This window comes from Gobius niger (genome assembly GCF_951799975.1).
Source record: "Gobius niger genome assembly, chromosome: 3".
Classification (NCBI taxonomy): domain Eukaryota; kingdom Metazoa; phylum Chordata; class Actinopteri; order Gobiiformes; family Gobiidae; genus Gobius; species Gobius niger.
This window is the reverse complement of record NC_136854.1, coordinates 14,527,029-14,545,928: the sequence shown is the minus strand read 5'-3', so window position 1 is coordinate 14,545,928 and position 18,900 is coordinate 14,527,029. Positions and strand designations below refer to the sequence as shown.

The window sequence follows — 18,900 nt, the reverse complement described above, 5'->3', positions numbered from 1 at the left end:
GTATAAAAAAAAGCAGTCTTTTCACATTTTGTGAACACAGTGCATGTAATTGTCTTGTGTGGTAAAAGACCACATGCTTCAAACAGTATGCGCTTATAGGAGAAACTCGTGTGACAGGAAGCATTTTGAGATACATGGATGAAATTGATCCTTAGCCATGACAGAAAAAGAAAACCCAATAACAACAACAACACAATCCCGAACACTTACATGAACTTGAAAAAACAGATAGTTAAATCCCACATGCAAAACCTTCACATGGACTTCCAAAAGGGACTCGGGCAACCATCAGAACTCTAGTTTTCTCAAGGTTGTTTTTCTTAATTCCCACCTTAACCGAGCACATTATCTCCAGTTCTCTTTACCCAAATCTAAAAGCTTCTTGACCTTATACCTTACAGCCATAAGGCCTGAGTAACACCTCATTTCGGGTTAGTTAATGTAGCATAAAAAGGGTTCACATTTCGTAATCATTTGTCAACGTAAATGTTCTTGTATTTTAAAAGGAGTGGCGTTCAGCAGCTTTCACCGGGACAAAAAGCTTCACGTTTTACATCCCCGACTATTTCATTTACAAGTTAGTGGACTTCCACACTGTACACGGCGTCTCCTTTTCCTTTTGCAAGGGTCGGCGATTCAGATGCCCCGCTTTCAGGCTGAAGGGATAATTGCACCTGCACACGGACAGAAACGCCGTCCTGTAGTTCTTGTTCATCCACCCGTACAGGATGGGGTTGACGAACGTGGAGCACATGGCGATGATGTGGAACATGGTGAAGAGGAGCTTGAAGTCCTTCATGTAGAGCACGGTGCTGTCGATGTCCACGGCCAGCTGGAAGGCGTGGAAGGGCAGCCAGCTCACGGCGAACACCACCACCATGGTGAACAGCATCTTGGTGGTCTTCTTCTTGCGCTGGTGCCGGTCGTTGCGGCAGCCCACGGTCAGGTGGTTCCTGAGTTTACTCCAGATGCGGATGTAGGCGAAGCAGTTTATGGCCAAAGGTAAGCCGTACTGGATGAAGAGCATGGAGATGCTGTAGACGCCTCCGTTCATGTCGCTGCCGGGCCACTTCTCTGTGCAGACCTGGATGTGACACGAGAAAACGGAATGGATCAGACTTATGCAATGCTTTTCCAGATGCAGTTGCTTCACAGTTTCACACACGATTCAGTCATTCGCCATTCTCAGTAGTTTTGTATACCTAAACTTAATCAGGAAGTAGTTAAGCGCGATACCACATTTTTGTAATTGCTACGATACTGATTCTTTTAGGGTCATTTTAGTCGATACAGATACTGGCCATTTCATGTTGGTGAACACATTTCAATCAATGCCTTCTAAAAGCAGTTATTTTATATTGGTAATATGCACGGTACATTGAAAAATCCATTTAACTGGTTATTTATCTTAGTCAGTGTTAAAGTAATCACTTGAAAGAAGTATAAAATGAATACTTAAAAGGCAAACAGAGCATACTACTGTATGCCAACGTGTGTATGTGGGTGTTTTGACTCAGCACAAAGACATAATGATGAATGAATTCAACTTTATTATCCCTCGAGGGGAAATTCGCTTTGGGCACGCAGTGCAGAACTCACAACAGGAAAAACAGACTTTATCTTAGTCAGTGTTAAAGTAATCTAATCACATGAAAGAAGTATAAAATTAATACTTAAAAGACAAACAGAGCATACTACTGTATGCCAACTGTGTGTATGTGGGTGTTTTGACTCAGCACAAAGACATAATGATGAATGAATTCAACTTTATTATCCCTCGAGGGGAAATTCGCTTTGGGCACGCAGTGCAGAACTCACAACACGAAAAACAGACGAACAACGACTAGTGCAAAGCTATGGAAGCCCGTTTCCGCCATGTTTAAAAATAAAAGCCCATCAGGAAGTCGAAATTACGAGATTTAAAATCATAATTATGTGTCTAAAACACAAAATTACAAGTTTAAATCTCGAAATTACAAGTTTAAATCTCGAAATTACGACTTTTAAAACTCGGAATTTCGACATTTAAACTCGGAATTACAAGTTTTTAAGATCCGTGATCATAGACGTCAGCCCTATTTTACTTTGAAAATCCGGATGTTGTTGCTGTTGTCTTTGATGCACAGTCTGAACTGTGGAGCTTGCTCAGGTTAGCCCGGTTAGCATGGGCAATCGGCCTCAATGTTGATAAAAAGTCTGCAGTAAATCACAAATGTGTCAATCCCGACTCAGTGTTGACGTAATACTTGATTCCACAAGATCCTTTATTGGAGCTAGCTGCTAAAGCTGCTTAGAAGCTAGTTGGCTCCGGGTACATGAAACGTGTGTAATAAACTACAAAAGCAACCAGCCCGGCTCAGTGTGTGATCATTGTTTAACGGTTCTTTATGTAGATGATGGGTTTATTGACTTTATTTGAGCATATTTCTAATTTTCACATGATCATCTGAACTTTAGCTTGTAGCACTAGCTTTGGGAATACTCGTGCATCATCAAGGCCTAAACACATACCTATCAGCCACTGAATACGTTTTCTTGTCGCCGCTTTTAATCGTGGGTTTTGAGGTGAAATAAACACTTCTGTGTGTCTCTATAAAAGTCCCAGAGCTGCTGTAGCTCTGGTTTACAACACGATGAAGCTAATCCTCCATGACTGTTTACATCTGCGCTGGTGGTTCCGCTAGAAGTCATTTGGTTTTGATGTATGGAGTCCATCATCCTTAACAGGAACTCCCATTGAGATTGAGAATTTCTTAGAAGAGAGACCGGAACACCCACAGCTGTCCTTGGGTAGAGTGACAAGTTTGGGCATATCATATTACAGTAACTCAATTTCTCCTACTGGCGGGACACCAGAATGCACACACAAAACCACCCAGACGAAATAAAGATCATTTTTATTTTCAACTCCATCGCATATACAGGAATCCCAGTACCACACAGAAGTATTTTGTTTATTTTTTATATTAGTTGTTTATTTGTTCGGGACAGTGCATGTTAATGAACACACATGGGACTCATGTATGTAAACACGCCACGCCAGATTATAGGCTTATTTCCATCCGTTGTCCCCAACTCACACTCTCAAACACACTGTCATTCATCATGGTCTATTGTTCATGTTTTCAGTGGTAGGTGTTACCATGCACTGGTCGGAGAAAGAGCCACTGTCACTGTCTATGACGTTCGGTTCTGAATATAAATCCCAGAAACATTTAAAGTCCAATTTCCCATTCACCAAAATGTCACAATCAGACTTTTCATTTTCTAGAGTGACAGTCCCTTGAGCTAAATCAAAGAGTCTGATAAGATTACGGCAATTTTTCTGTTGATGCAAATGTGTGTTATTTTCCCCAATTTGCTGGTTATGCGCTATTTTCAGCATTTTCTTTTCATTTCAGCAGCATTCCGACGGCAACATTTTTTCTTTCTTTCTTGCGTGTTAATACGGTCACAATTTGTAACCATAGCCAATATTCGACAGGAACAAACACAATAGGACTTTGTCATGATGTGCCTGACTAAAGCCACACTGCTGTGATACATTGATACACCATCCGTCAGAGGAAAAATAGATGGAATGCTGTAATAATAATACTTTAAAAAGCCGGAAAAAACATTTACTTCCTTGAGCAATTATAACAACGACAAAACTGTGGAGTATGTGAACAGATCAGTAATGTGATGTAATGATACACTGGTGGTGGAGCAGCTGCAGCATATGATGGTACACGGCTCTGTCCACAGTGTTGTGTGGCCAAGTACCAACTTCTACCCTTTCATCCTGTGCTACCCTGTCCAATAAAGATCCTATATCATACTTTATTCAAGCTTTTATATAACGACTTCATTCCCCTTGCCTTGATATTTATACCATCCATCCATCCATCCATCCATCCATCCATCCATCCATCCATCCATCCATCTTCTTCCACTTTTCCTTTGCCAGGTCGTGGGGGCAGCTGTTGGAGCTGCCCAAATCACAGTGCACCAGCCCCTACAGGCTCCTCCTGCAGGTGGTAGGTCCACACTAGGAGTTTTTCCAGCCCTAGCGTTGTTACATTTTCATAGGCCACTGCTGACTGTGTAAAAGTATCTACCCCCCTTTCCTTTTAGTGGAACGGATTACCTTCAGAAGTTGCCTGTGTATTATCTAAGTTCAAATACAGCTGCTCTGTGATGGTCTCAGAGGTCTGTTTAGAGACTATTGTGGAGCAGACAGCATCATGAAGTCCAAGAACACACAGGTCCGGGATAAAGTTATTGAGAAGTATAAAGCTGGGTTTATAAAAAAGATTTACAAAGCTTTGAACATCTCTTGAAGTACAGTTAAATACACCATCCAGGATTGGAAAGAGTCTGGTATCACTGCAAACCTACCAAGACCCGGCCGTCCTCCTAAACTCAACAAGGACAGCACTGACCAGAGCTGTTACCAAGAAGCCTATGATGACCCTGGATGAACTGCAGAGAGCTAAAGCTCAGGTGGGGGAAACTGTCCACAGGACAACTATTAGTCGCACACTGCACAAATCTGGCCTTTATGGAAGAGTGGCATTTTTAAAAGGAAACCATAAGAAGTCCTGTTTTTTATTTGCCAGAAGTCACATGGGGGATACAGCAAACATGTTGAAGAAAGTGCTTTGGTCAGATGAGCCCAATATGGACCTTTTGGCCTAAATGCAAAACGCTATGTTTGGTGTAAGAGTAACACTGCACATCACCCTGAAAAATCCCCACTGTCAAACACGGTGGAGGTAGCATCAGTCTCTGCGGGCTTTTCTTCAGCAGGGACAGGGAAGATAGTTTCAGTTGATGGGAAGATGGATGGGGCCAAATACAGAGCAATCTTGGATGAAAACATGCACCTTCCAGCAAGACAACTACCCTAAACAATTGAATGGTTGAAAACAAAACAAATATCCATGTATTAGAATGGCCAAGTCAAAGTCCAGACCTAAATACAATCAAGAATCTGTGGAAAGATCTGAAAACTGTGGTTCACAAGCGCTCTCCATCTGTTGAAGAATGGGTAAAAAAATCGAGTCTAAAGATATGCAGGACTGGTAGACACAAACCGCAACAGACTTGCAGCTGTAATTGAAGCAAAAGGTGGTTCCACAAAGTATGAACTCAGGGGGGTAGATACTTTTGCAACCCACTGCATGACTGACTGTTAGCAGAGTTCCAGACGGTCCTGCTTTTGAAAGGACACAGAAAGCAGGCGTGGCTGGCTGGACAGGCTACTCTAAAACTAGAAAGCATTTTTGTCCCCAGTCAAAACAACTTTTTGTCCACCTTTACCCCAATTGGCACACCTTTATTACACCTTGCACTGGAAATGACGGACAGAGATCCAAAATGTTTTTTCAACACTTTGACAATGCCTGAATCTGCGTGATCTGGGCCTCATGGATTTGACTTGGATTGGAGACCGAGCGAGAACACCAGGGGCTGAAAGTTTGGAACTGAATTCAGTTTTGGACAGACACTTGAGACTTTGTGTCACGTTTTGGATGCGTTCGAGTGCGTTTAAGGATTCAATTGCAGCCACTTTTTCAAGGGCAGCGATGTCTACATACATACCTAAAGAGAAAGAAAATTGGTCGTTTATAAAGCGGCATGTGACCTTGGTCTGTGAAAGCCATATACAATATGAAAAAAAAATCAATTCCCTCTCTCTTTTCAGCCAAGGACTTGCACAGCATTTGGATCAACCTTTTGAAATAACAGACATCTTTTGCTTGTATGGATGAATACGTACCTGTATAGACTCTTCGGGGGAAATATCAAAACTCCCGTACTCCCTAAAGATGGCCAATGGGCTCGCTAGCAGAGCGCTGGCCGCCCATGTAATGACTATGACCAGGGTGCACATATCTCTGGACATGCGGGTCTCCGTGTGCCGCACGATACTCCTGTGGCGGTCCAGGGCGATTATGTTCATCGTGATCGTGGACACGTGCACCGCCATGCCTTGAGCGCACGGCAGCATGAAGCAAAGCACCTGCCCGAACATCCACTCGCCATAGAGCGTGTAAACCAGGGTGAAGGGCAGGCACAGCGTGTTCACCAGCAAATCGGCCACCGCCAAGTTCACGATGAAGAAGTTGGTCACGGTCCGGAGATTTTTAAAGCGGTAGACCACGTAGATGACCAGGGAATTCCCGATGACTCCGCAAAATATGATGGTACTGTAGGCCAGGATGAGGACGACCTGGACGCCCACGAGCTTGGTGCTGTCGTCGAGCTGCAGGGGGGGCACGGCGTACGTCGGTGTGGCGTTGACGCAGCAGTTGGAAGACTGACCGTCAAGGTGAGGGTCCACTTGGGTCATGTTTAGTAGTTCCGATGTGTCCATGGCTAAAAGTCTCCATAGGTCACCCTGTGGAAAGATATTTAACAAAAATGAGTAATGTGAAGCGCTTTCAAATGTCATAATACAATTGTACACCGAAATGGAGTCGATCAGATTAGTTCCCCTATGGGCAAACTTGACCAGCATGTTTTTGGAGGTAGGATGCACCAGACCACTCAGAGTCCAGGATTCAAACTCAGCATCTGCTTTGTGTGAGACAATAGTGCCAACTACTAAGACAAAACAATAATATGATATCAACTTTTCCTACATTTGTTCTTTATGTGATTAACAAATTTGACTTTGATGTTACACTTAAATTAATTAAAACATTTCTCATTGCACGGAAAAGTAGATCATTTAATTCAAAAGCACTTAACCAAATTTTGTCACATTCTGACAAAATAGGTATTTTTACTCTCACGGTGGTCGTCCTTCGGAGTCAAAAAAGGTAAGTCGCATATTGACTATTTGGGTTGACTATGCTAAAATAAATCATAATAATGCAATGCAAACTTTCCACGTCAGGCTTATTTTTCCACCAATTTAAGCCTAGGCGTAAACTGAACCTGAGACTAATTTCAGCATCACCTACCTCCATCCAACGATCGTGTCTGTGAGGGCACACCTCCACCTCAGCCACACCTTTGTAGCAGCCAATCATCACCCTCAGTACGGCTTTTAAGCCTCCGGCATTCATGGTTCGTCCGCTTCCTAGCTGTGCTGCGACCCACCTCCACCCCATCTCCACCTCTTCCATCTACGGCTCTCCCTGCTGCATCCTCTCAGGACGCCCATTCCAGTGTCCAAGCTCCGGGGGAAGACATCTCTAACTCTACCATGTCTATTCCCGAGGTCTGATCGCCAAAAATATGCATATGTCAATAAACCTTTCTAATCGCTGCTTGTGTCTGTTTGAGTCGATCCAAGGTTGAAATAATTTTAAAAAGAATGTAACCCTGCCAGCCTTTAAGTGTGGATAAACATATGTTTTGAAATGAGTTATTCAAATCAAAGACATATTTATCTATTACAAGGAGAAATTATACAAGGAAACTGTCCTTATTTCCTGGTTGATGTTTTACTTGTGTGTGAGCAGAGTAGGGAGCATGTAAATGCTGGATTAAAGTCTGTGTGGGCTGTGGCGAGCCAGTAATGGAGAGCGAGGATGATGTGATGAAAGAGGCTCTGAGGGGAAAGAGCTCAATGGTGGGGAAAGCTACAGCAAGGCCGGCTTCTTTCAACGCAAAAAGTGTTCTGCCTCAGTTTGAGTTCACATGGAGTCAAGATAAAATGGATGTTAGTGGGAGGCTCTTCGTGCTTTGAAACATCGCTACAACTGAACTTGGTTTTCTCAAAGCTGCACATGAACACAAGCACAAGTTTCTGTGAACAGGCCATTCCTTATTTGAAAGCTAAGAACTGGGCTAGGCTCTCTGATTTAATAATTGTCCTGAGACACAGACAGATAATAGTTATGAACGTACAAAACACACCCTAACTTAAAAAACAAAGCAGTTTTCATCAAAACACAAAATTTCATGTAATTTTTGCTCTTTTTCGAGTCTGTGTTTATCAGAAAATGTTGCATTGATTGTTTCAACCCTTTTTGCATTATGCAACTTTTTATTTGTAAAAACAATATATATAATATTTGTGCATAATTGACCTTTTAGTGACCCAATGGCTGTTGAGTAGTTCAGCATGGCTCCTTTGCTTTCCATCACGGCAGCCTATACAACGGTCCAGGACCAGAAACCCTTCAAAAAATTGATCCTGGAGCGTTGTAGGTGTCAATGTCAACTTTATTTCTATTGCATGTTTGAAATACGAAAAGGCCAAAGTGCTTTAAGAATTGACAAGAAAAAACAGTAAAAAACAAAACAAAACATTAGCACAAATGTATATGTACAATAGGCAAATATCAAAACAATAATAAGTAATAGGTGTTCAGCTCAACTCATGTTCAAAAGTCAGTGAGAAAAGAGATTTAAAGTTCTCCAGTGACTCAGCAGCTCTGACCCACAGAGGCAGACTGTTCCAAAGCCGGGGCCCGGCCACAGAGAAGGCTCGTTCCCCTCTACTCTTCAAACCAGACCTGGGAACGTCAAGGAGCAACTGAGAAGAGGACCTTGTGGTTCTTACAGGAACAGGAACATGAACAATCATGAATCAAATAAAAGATAGCCAGCCCATGAAAACATTTAAAAAGCATGCCAGTATTTTATACTGAATTGGGTCTGGGACTGTAAGCCAGTGCAGTGGTGCCAGGACAGGAGTTATGTGTTGAAAGCATTTTGTACCCGTCAACATTCGTGCAGCTGCATTTTGAACTCTCTGCAGTCGCTTTAGGGCGGCCTGGTCTATTCCAAAAATAAAGGGAATTACAGTAGTCCAGGCGCGCTGTGATGAACATGTGCACCACTCTCTCAAAGTCCAGAGCAGGATGACAGCGTTTGTCCATTTTGAAAGAAGAGTCCAAAAACACACCAAGATCTTCCACAAATGACCTATTGAAAAAAGACAAAGGTCCTAACACACTCTTTACACCCTCTAAACTGCCTGGATCGCCAAAAATTACAATTTCTGTTTTTTTCTCATTTAGACACAGGAAACGCTTATACTTTCAGAAACTTTCTCTGAAAACACGGAGCCAGCTCAGCAAATGTCTGTGTCCACATGGACTGACTCAGGTCGCAATACATCTGCCAGGCCTGTGTGAGGCGCTGTGGCGCTACACCAAACAAAATAGAACAAGACTGTATAGCGCATGCGAGGTAAACTTTCTGAATTATAAACAAAACGCTGCTACAGAAGAGACAACATGGTGGATTCATTCCTCAGACTCACGGTACTGTCGGTGACCGGACCTTTACTGTCAGTCCAGAAACACAGACTGAATGGAGGCTAACTCTGTGGTGCTTTCTCCGTGTCACCTGTGGCTCGCTGTGGAGAAAGGGGCGGAGTAAAAGTCATTACAAGGTCAGTAGATTATGCATAACACCAGACACGATGCTGGCAAGGTGATGTCATTGTTTAAGTAAAAGTTGTGGGGACACCATAACAACGGAGCCTTGTAAACGGCGTTTTGAGATCTTTCCACTCTGGGACCTACTGTATATTGGAAAAAGTTTGTTTACAGACCCCCAAAACGCAGTTTTTTTGTGGATGATTCGTTGGATTGATAAAAAAAATTTGTACCAACCACCCATACAACCGCTGGGTCACTGAAAGGTCCAATAGGCGAATAAATGTTTTTTTTGTTCACATAAAAAGTTCCATAATGCACCTTTAAGAGGCAACTAAGGCTATCTGCTTCTTGTGAGAGTTCCCATCATGCTTCACAGTGCTTAATGAAACCATCCTATCACTCACACCTCCTGACCAACAGATGAAAGGTTAAAAGCTTGAATCACGACCAAGCAATCTATATCAATTGTCAAGAGTCCGTTACTTCAAGCGTCACATCGCCCACCTCAGCTCAAATTAGCCTTTACGCCATGGTCATGGTCTGGTAACATGTGATGGAAAATTAATCACACGCACTAATACATAAAAGAGGGCAGAAGATATGTAGCTCTCATTCAATCTGCAAATCCAATAAGTGTGTCATAGAGCCTCATCACTAAGTGTTCTCCCGACATCAAACCTCATTAGGGTTGGGCACCGGCCAGTGAGATTCGGAATCAAGATGGACGCTCGTTTATCATGGGAGCCTATTATACTTTATAAATTGGTTATATAACAGAGCAGTTAAGCTGGCAAGGCTAAATGTTCTGCTTTAGATAGATAAGAAAGAAGTTCTAGAACGGCAACTTTCTCGACCATAAATCACAATTACAGAGTTTTACACCCGGGAAATGTGTTACCTAAGCGAAGTACGAACACTATTTTCAATTTGGAGAGTGCAGTCTTAAGGCGGGGCTTTGGACTTTCTCCATTTGTCTTTTGTAAGATGGATGGAATATTGTCACTGGACCGAATGCTTATCTGCTTTAATAAAAACAAAGTTGTGCAATTTAGTTCAGTTACCAACTATGCTTTTAAAGGTTCTTTCCGGGGGTTTATACAGGTCTCAGTAAATCAGATTTCACTTCACAAAGTTTTCAATGCCACAAACCCAAAATGTTGTGGATATTTAATTTTTTGAGATTTGCAAAGGGAATGTTTGATATTCAAATTGGACATAGCATATGCACAATTGCCAGAAAACGCAGCTGAATGTGATGTGGACCAACATTCCTGTATTTTGTACAACCCTGTGCAGTAAAAGTAGTTCAACAACGCTACTTCATCCACAATACTATACTAACTATACTAACAAACGGGGAGGTATGCTTTGTCCTTTTCATGGCTTTTATATCATTTCTGTGGTTTCTTTATCATTAACATATTATAAAATGATGGTTAGTGACCATTGGAATTGTATCTGACCAAATGAGTGTGGAAAGCCCTTCTTTTTAGTCCTCATGGCGGACCTGACATTGCTGTAATACCACCCTCTGAGGCCAGGGGCGACTCCAAAAGACGCTTGATAAACAGTGTTTCTATGAAGGCTTTGACCCGTTTGCACTGCTTAAAAGCCTGGCTTTTTTTTTTCTTAAAATTGCTATGACCCATGTGACGCTGGGCTATGTGTCATATTTTTAACCACACTGTTGTTTGTACATCAGCTTTAAACAGTGGAAAGCCTAAATCTATGATTGACAGGCTATGGAGCTCTGTGGACGCTCATGGCTGGTCCGCCCAACTTCCTGTCTTTTTGCCCTTTTAAGACAGAGCAGTAGTGGTGGGCCGAGATACAAATCCCACGAGAACGAGAATTTGCAATAGTAAATAATATTTTGTTCTTATGTTTGCTTCGTATGGAGCCGTTGTAATGTATTTTTTGTAACAAAATGAACAAACAATAAGGATGGGAATTGATCAGATTTTACCAATATTATGGGGGAAATCATCTATTTGTGTGCATACAGTTTAATACTGGAACAAGGCTAATACATTTGGACCATTTGACAGGTGTAAATTTACTAATGTAATGTAATGTAATGCGAATGTAATAACGAATAATTAAACAGAATTTGAAGCTTAAACGTTGATTTCAGGAGCAGGAGACACAAACAGATTTAGGGCCCAATCTTGTGTCTCAAAACGGAGACGATAGCGTGACATTTTGCGTTCAGTAGGAGTGCACTTTGTGATCTTGCCACTCCAGACTTAGCACATTTAAGTGGGTGGAGACACACATTTTCCTCCAACCAGATCGACTCCGCATCCAGGAGAGTGGTTGTGTGGGAGTGGGGGGTGAACATGTGCTTTTGTTTTGCTTCGCGTTCACGGCAAGCGTGGGCCGATCCGCGCCACAGCGGACGCTGTAGCTCTTTTTCTCTCGAGACGTGAACATCGTTTAGCTCACGATGGGGTAAATAAAGTTTTTAGTTTGACCTGTGAGAGCCTAAGGCTTAAGAAAGAAGGCAAGACAGCGCAATGTAAACGAGGAAGTGAATGTCAGCCGTGTTTCCATCAGTGCAGTCGCCTCCTCTTGTGACGCCCCCTCACAGGTGGCGGAGGCAAATGGCACATATAGCGCCGCCACTCGGAAAATAATTCGCCAAGAGCCTGCGCCCCTCCGTGCGCCGCGACAAGATCTGGCCCCTTGTGTCCAAACAGCCTGTGCAGGTTTGATTCTTAGTTCCACGCAGTAACACTCCAGTCTGCAGGCTTAAACACTGACGCGGTGGATACAACTTTAAAACGTATTATTTCTTTGATCAGGTGACCGATATATCAAGTGTAAACAGTTAACTATTTCCTAAATATTCCCTTAAGCCGTTAAGCTGTCAACCGATCACCACCTGGTGGTGAGCTGGATCCGCTGGCAGGGGAGGAAGCCGGTCAGACCTGGCAGGCCCAAGCGTGTTGTGAGGGTCTGCTGGGAACGTCTGGCGGATCCCTCTGTCGGTGGGGTCTTCAACTCCCACCTCCGGAACAACTTCACCCGGATTCCGGGGGAGGCTGGGGTCATGGAGTCCGAGTGGACTCTGTTCTCCTCCTCCATTGTCGATGCGGCTGCTAGTAGTTGTGGCCGTAAGGTCTCTGGTGCCTGTCGCGGCGGCAATCCCCGAACCCGGTGGTGGCGCCCGGAAGTAAGGGATGCCGTCAAGCTGAAGAAGGAGTCCTACCTGGCCTTGTTGGCTTGTGGGACTCCTGAGGCAGCTGAGAGGTACCGGCAGGCCAAGCGGGCTGCAGCTCGTACGGTCGCAGAGGCTAAAACTCGGGTCTGGGAGGAGTTCGGGGAGGCCATGGAGGAAGACTATCGGTCGGCCTCGAAGAGATTCTGGCAAACCATCCGGCGCCTCAGGAGGGGGAAGCAGTGCTTCACCAACACTGTTTACAGTGCGGGTGGGGGGCTGCTGACCTCGACTGGGGATGTCGTTGGACGGTGGAAGGAGTACTTCGAGGACCTCCTCAATCCCGTCGTCACGTCTCCCAATGAGGAAGCAGAGACTGGGGACTCGGAGGTGGGCTCGCCCATCACCCAATCTGAAGTCACCGAGGTGGTGAGAAAGCTCCTCGGTGGCAAGGCTCCGGGGGTGGATGAGATTCGCCCTGAGTACCTTAAGTCTCTGGATGTTGTAGGACTGTCTTGGCTGACACGTCTCTGCAACATCGCGTGGCGGTCGGGGACAGTGCCCCTGGATTGGCAGACCGGGGTGGTGGTCCCTCTCTTTAAAAAGGGGGATCGGAGGGTGTGTTCCAATTACAGAGGAATCACCCTCCTTAGCCTCCCCGGTAAGGTCTACTCCGGGGTGCTGGAGAGGAGGATCCGGCCGATGGTTGAACCTCGGATCCAGGAGGAACAATGCGGTTTTCGTCCTGGTCGTGGCACACTGGACCAGCTCTATACCCTCCGTCGGGTGCTCGAGGGTTCGTGGGAGTTCGCCCAACCAGTCCACATGTGTTTTGTGGATCTGGAGAAAGCGTACGACCGCGTCCCTCGTGGTGCCCTGTGGGGGGTGCTCCGGGAGTATGGGGTCCGGGGCCCTCTGCTAAGGGCTGTCCGTTCCCTGTATGACCGCAGCAGGAGCTTGGTTCGCATTGCCGGCAGTAAGTCAGACCTGTTCCCAGTGCGTGTTGGTCTCCGCCAGGGCTTTAATCATTCAGTTCAATAAAATGTGTTAAAAAAATGTACTTGGCAGCGAAGCATAAGAAACAATGTTTGACGAATTTGAAACGGTCAATTTACATGTAAAATATTATTGTACCTTGATATAGGGTAAAACAAAACAAAAACTGGCGAGCCATCTGTTCAGAGCCAGCTCAGATTTTTGAAAAAGGGGCATGAAATTATAACACAATGTCTTCCTCATGCTCCTATTCAGCATTGAATGTTATTATTATTTGTTGTTGTTGTTGTTGTTGTTGTTATTGTGTCTGCAATAACACCATGGCTGAATAAAGAGCTTGAGGTGAACTGAACTGAACTGCCTGCACGTCACTAATAAGTCAGACAGTGACTTTTCTGCCATGCCGCACACACACACACACACACGCACACACACACACACACACACACACACGCACACACACGCGCACGCACGCACACACACACACACACACACACAAGCACACACACACACACAAGCACACACACACACACACACACACACACACGAGCACACGCACGCACACACACACGAGCACACGCACGCACACACACACGAGCACACACACACACACACACACACACACACACAGAGCAGGGGCTGAGCTGGACACTGAGCGAGCAACAGGCTAAAACATTTTTTTTTATGTGTGCACGCTGAAATGAGTAATCTTCCAAAACATTATTTCAAAGTACTTTACAGAACAGAGGAAGATGCTCTCGGTCGTGTCTTCTCATCCATTTACCAGTTACATCCGCAAGCAACAATAAAGGGCCCAAATGTTTAGTCACGTCATGTCTATTGATGCTTTCAGCTCATTTTATTGGCTCATTCTTTTCTGGAATTGTGGTGTAAAAAACAACATGCCGTCATATTTTTAAATTGCTCTTTTTCTTTTTAGTTTTTGGTTTTAGTCATTACTCTAACGGTCTTCTACCACCCTCTGGTGGCGACTTACCATACCACAGGCTCAGCATTAGAAACAACACAAGCATAATGCAGTGTTGACAAAGCTTGTTATGCACAGATCTGTTTACATGCAACATTTCAGTCTGGAAGGTGATTCTGTGTATGTTTCTGTGTATTTTAAGGTGACAATATACAACAAACATGTCGAATGAAGGAATATTTCTTAATAGTGCCAGGACCAATTTAATAGACAATATAGTGCATACAAATGAATCAATAGCAATCAATCCATCAGTCAAAGGTTATTTCTGTAGCACTTTACAACGTTTCCATGGCAGTAAAGCTGCTTAGCAACAGCAAACATCTCCATTCCACCATAAATAAATTAGGGGTGCCACAGAAAAAAGTCCCCCACTAATCATGGACAAGAGAAGATAGCTTATGTTTCTCCTTGGAAGTGAAGAAGACTGAGATACAAGATTGTAATGGCTAACAATCACTTGTGCTGCTACAAGGAGCCAGATCAGCAAGTGGAGCATTTTCAATTTCCGGACATCTGATTTTAGAGAGGCACTCATCTGGAAATGAGGGTTTCTTGTCATTTCCATTCAAACAAGCAAACCTGGAACCTCCACATGATGCCATATTGGAAAACCTCAGATTAATGTAGAGAACCAGAGAATGGTTTACACACGATTCGGACAAAAGATGCAGGATCAAATATCGCAATTTAATTTTTGTATTGTGACATCACGGACAACTGCGAAATCCAGTCACCCCAAAAGCCAGTTCAGTCACACGACCACCATTAGCCAGACCATTCCGAGGGATTGCCTATGTCGTTCTGAATTGATCGACGCTGTGGCAACGGTCCCACTTTTCCATCTCTCGAAATCCCACGGACAAAGGGTCCTGTTATTGATCAAGCTAAAAGTCTGATCTCACATGTTAGCGTATCGACTGCTTGGACTATTGTGATGCCGCTTTACCCACAGCAGCATCACCTGACCCGAGAGCACGTCTGTCTTGTTTGATGGAGTGGCCAACTGCTTGCAAAGCAGGCCGTAAATAAATGCATTGGGAAAACTAGAGCAGTGTGCCCTTTAAAGGTCCTTACATAATGGGTCTATAGGGTGTTCGCTCGAGCTTTTGGGACATGGATGCAAGCCCTAAAGCAACCCAAAAATAAGACAATAATGGGTCTATTGTCGCTCTATATGTAAGTGCTCTCTTCTTTCAGTTTTCTAATAAAGGATGTTTGTGTGTGGACAATATTCTATGCTGCAGTTCGCTTTGTGTGACTGTGTTCATTCTTGTGTTGGATCATTTGCCGACTGTGTGCTTGAGAAATGCATATCGGTGTTTGTCCGGGTTAGTCCCAGTTTAGACGCCATTTAATCTAATAATAGGTTGTGTTCACGTGACATCACAACAGTCTTAAGAGTCTATTGTTCAAAATTGAGGCAGAGGGCAAGTGAAAATACCATCATGGTGAGTAACTATGGCAACTGTCAAAATGCATGAAACAAAAACTGTTACAAAGTTCTGTCCTCTCTTCCAGCTCATGAACATATGTCTTATTATTTCATCGTAAAGGCGTCCAAGAGTGGAGGCAATACTCAAAAAACATGTACATGATGTTGGTCAGTAGAAAGGACTTTCAGCAATGGGTATGTGAATCCAATCACAAAAACATTTAGACATTTTCTTTTTTTTAAATTTCTTTCTTCTAAATTTCTCTGAGGATTGTTTTGTGCGCGGTTTAGTCCTGGAAGGTCAAATATTTCATGATGTGGTGGTTGTTGTGAGAAGTCCGAGGCTTTATACCTCAGATATAGCTCAGATATACCTTTTTTCAATTTAGAAAATGTTCCTTCCACCACTGCGGCTCTGTCTGTTTTAAACCTTAACCGACTGAAGCTTACAGCCCATAGGCCAGTGCAACGGAGCAATTGGAAGCTAAGACCTACAAAACACACCACAACTTTGTGTCGCCATGTTTTTGTCACATTTTGTAAGAGTTTTGTTTGAGTTTCTGTTGCTTTTCTTTTGTCTTTTTTGTTGCATTTTCACTGCTTTTTGTCTTTGCTTTTTTCAACACTTTTTCATTACATTTTCGATGACCTTTTTGCCAGTTTTGTAGATTATTTGTGCTTCTTTTTGATCGCTGTTTGTGTTTTGGTCGCATTTTTATTGTGTTGTTGCTTTTTCCATCGTCTTTTTTGCGGCTCTTTCTCAAGATGCTTTTAGATTTGGGTAAAGCACCGATCTGTGCTCGGTTCTGGTGGGGGTTAAGAGGTTAAACCGCAGAAGACACTGTGTGGGTGTCAGGGGGACCGCTTTGGAGTGATTTAAATCCTACCTGTCGGACTCCGCCTCTTCCTCTGCCCCGCTTCACTGTGGCGTCCCCCAGGGATCTATCCTTGGACCCATTCTTTTTGCTTTTTACCCCCTTCCACTTGGAGATATCTTCAAGAGGCATGGCATGTCCAATCATTTTTTTACGCTGATGATTGCCAAATTTACATGCCAGTCTCTAAGAACAACCACAGCCCCCTGTCTCAACTGCTCGACTGTCTATGTGACGTCAAGGGGAGAATGTTCTTTTTTTAACTGAATGAGAGGAAAAAATGAAATTGTGTTATTTGGGCTTACCCTCCCTGTCTTTTATCAAAAGTAAAAACGTTTTTATCTTTTGAGCTGTTTGAACAAGTCGTGCATGCGTTTATTTTAAGTTGTTTGGACCACTGCAATGCAATTCACGCAGGCATCAGCCATAAAAATCTCTCCCGCTTGCATTTAGTCCACGACACGGCACGACTTTTAACAAGGACCAGGAAACATCCCTGTTTTTAAAGCTTTGAATGGACTGGCCCCTCAGTACATCGCACCTCATTCAAATTTACTTTGCAGCGTGCGCTTTGAGGTCTGAGGGTCCTTGTTGTTTCTAAGACGAACCGTAGAACCAACGCGGGCAGAGTTTTCAGTTATCGGCCCTAAGCTGTGGAACTCTGCCCCCCCACATACGGCGTGCTCTATAAATAAAGTGGACTGGATTGATTGGATTGTTAAATTTTTTTGCCGTGCTTTGCCTTTCTTCCTTTTATCTCAGCGATATTCGAGAAGACTATCTAACGGTGACTTTCCTTGAGAAAAAATCAATGGGGAATTTGGGAAAAGAAGACCAAACTGCATGTCATAAAGTTCTGCTTTAAATGTTAACCAACTGAACTTTACAGCCAAAATCCAAAAAGGCAGTGACGTCCATAGAATAACATACATGAGTGCTGAATCAAGCAGCCTATTTTACATTTTAAAAGACCTGCATCATGCAAAATCCACTTTAAATCCAGGTTATTATGTTGAATCTTCACCGAAAACATACCTTTTGTTTCATTCGCGCACGTTTCATTAGTCCAAGCTCACACATTCGGTCCGTGTCTTTCTCTCGCCCTCAAAACGCCAGCCCACACTCCGATACATGTCACACAGAGAAATCTATGAAGCGTCAGAAGCTTTTTTTTTTTTAAGACGTGAAAGACTACGAAAGTCTCTGAAAGCACGATACAGGAACTTTGAAATCTCACTTGCTTTAACACACATGTGATGCACTTGTGTCAATATAATCTCGATCTCTACAGTTTTAAAAGAGCTTTGAACAGCTAAAGTATCCCCTCCAAGCGCACCCACCTGGACAAAATGGTCTTGCGAAGTTAATTCCGACCGATGTAGCGTCCCGAGAGCGCCGGGGAAGAGCAGGAGGAGTGTGAGAGCGGAGTGACAAGCCGCCTCTGAGCAACAGCTGCAGCCGTGCGGTGTGGAAGACAGAGGAGAGAGTGAGGGGGGGCGCCAGGCTCTGTGCGCACGAGGAGACAGCAGCCAGTCAGAGGAGAGAGAAAGTCCACACTACAGTAGTCTGGTATTCTCCAGCAGGGTCCCGATGTCCAGAGAGAAAAAAAAGGAGTGAATTTATAGCAGGCAATAATTCACAAAATTGACCCAAATAAGTGGGGAGCGACGGCACCCTGGCATTAACCTCTTAACTCCCGCCTGAACTGAGAGCATTTTCCCCAGTTCAGCTTTACCCAAATCCTGCAGGCCAGTGCAACACCTCATTTTAAAGCTAAGATCTACAAAAGTCATGTAAATGGATCTTTTTCCTCACGTCATCAACTCATTTTGTAACTTTTTTTGGTCATTTTTTGGTCATTTTTTGTCTTTTTTTAAATCAATTTTCTGTCATTTTTTTGTGTAATTTTTTTAATCCATTTTTTGTCACATTTTCTGTCATTTTTTGGGTCATTTTTTTTTGTCTTTTTCTGTCATTTTTAATCATTTTTTTTGTCATTTTTTTGTCATTTTTTGTGTAATTTTTTGTGTAATTTTTTGTCATTTTTTTTGTCCATTTTTTTCACATTTTGTCTCTTTTTGTCACATTTTTTGTCATTTTTTGTGTAATTTTTTAAT

General features: G+C 43.5%; 1 protein-coding gene across 1 annotated transcript; it reads right to left on the bottom strand.

Moving 5' to 3' along the window:
• Positions 1-355: 355 nt before the first annotated feature.
• Positions 356-18,244, bottom strand: npy2r (neuropeptide Y receptor Y2). The gene is made up of 3 exons (XM_079553948.1): positions 18,124-18,244; positions 5,765-6,385; positions 356-1,084 (listed from the first exon to the last, which is right to left on the bottom strand). Exons 2-3 carry the CDS (start codon positions 6,359-6,361, stop codon positions 572-574), a joined length of 1,110 nt encoding a protein of 369 aa, XP_079410074.1. The 5' UTR covers positions 6,362-6,385; positions 18,124-18,244; the 3' UTR covers positions 356-571.
• Between the last annotated feature and the right edge of the window lie 656 nt (positions 18,245-18,900).

Coding starts and splice junctions, on each gene's coding strand:
- npy2r (XM_079553948.1), bottom strand. CDS start 6,361: ATGGACACATCGGAACTACTAAACATGACCCAAGTGGACCCTCACCTT. Junction 1,085..5,764: donor CCCCCGAAGAGTCTATACAG/GTACGTATTCAT, acceptor TGTCACATCCAG/GTCTGCACAGAGAAGTGGCC.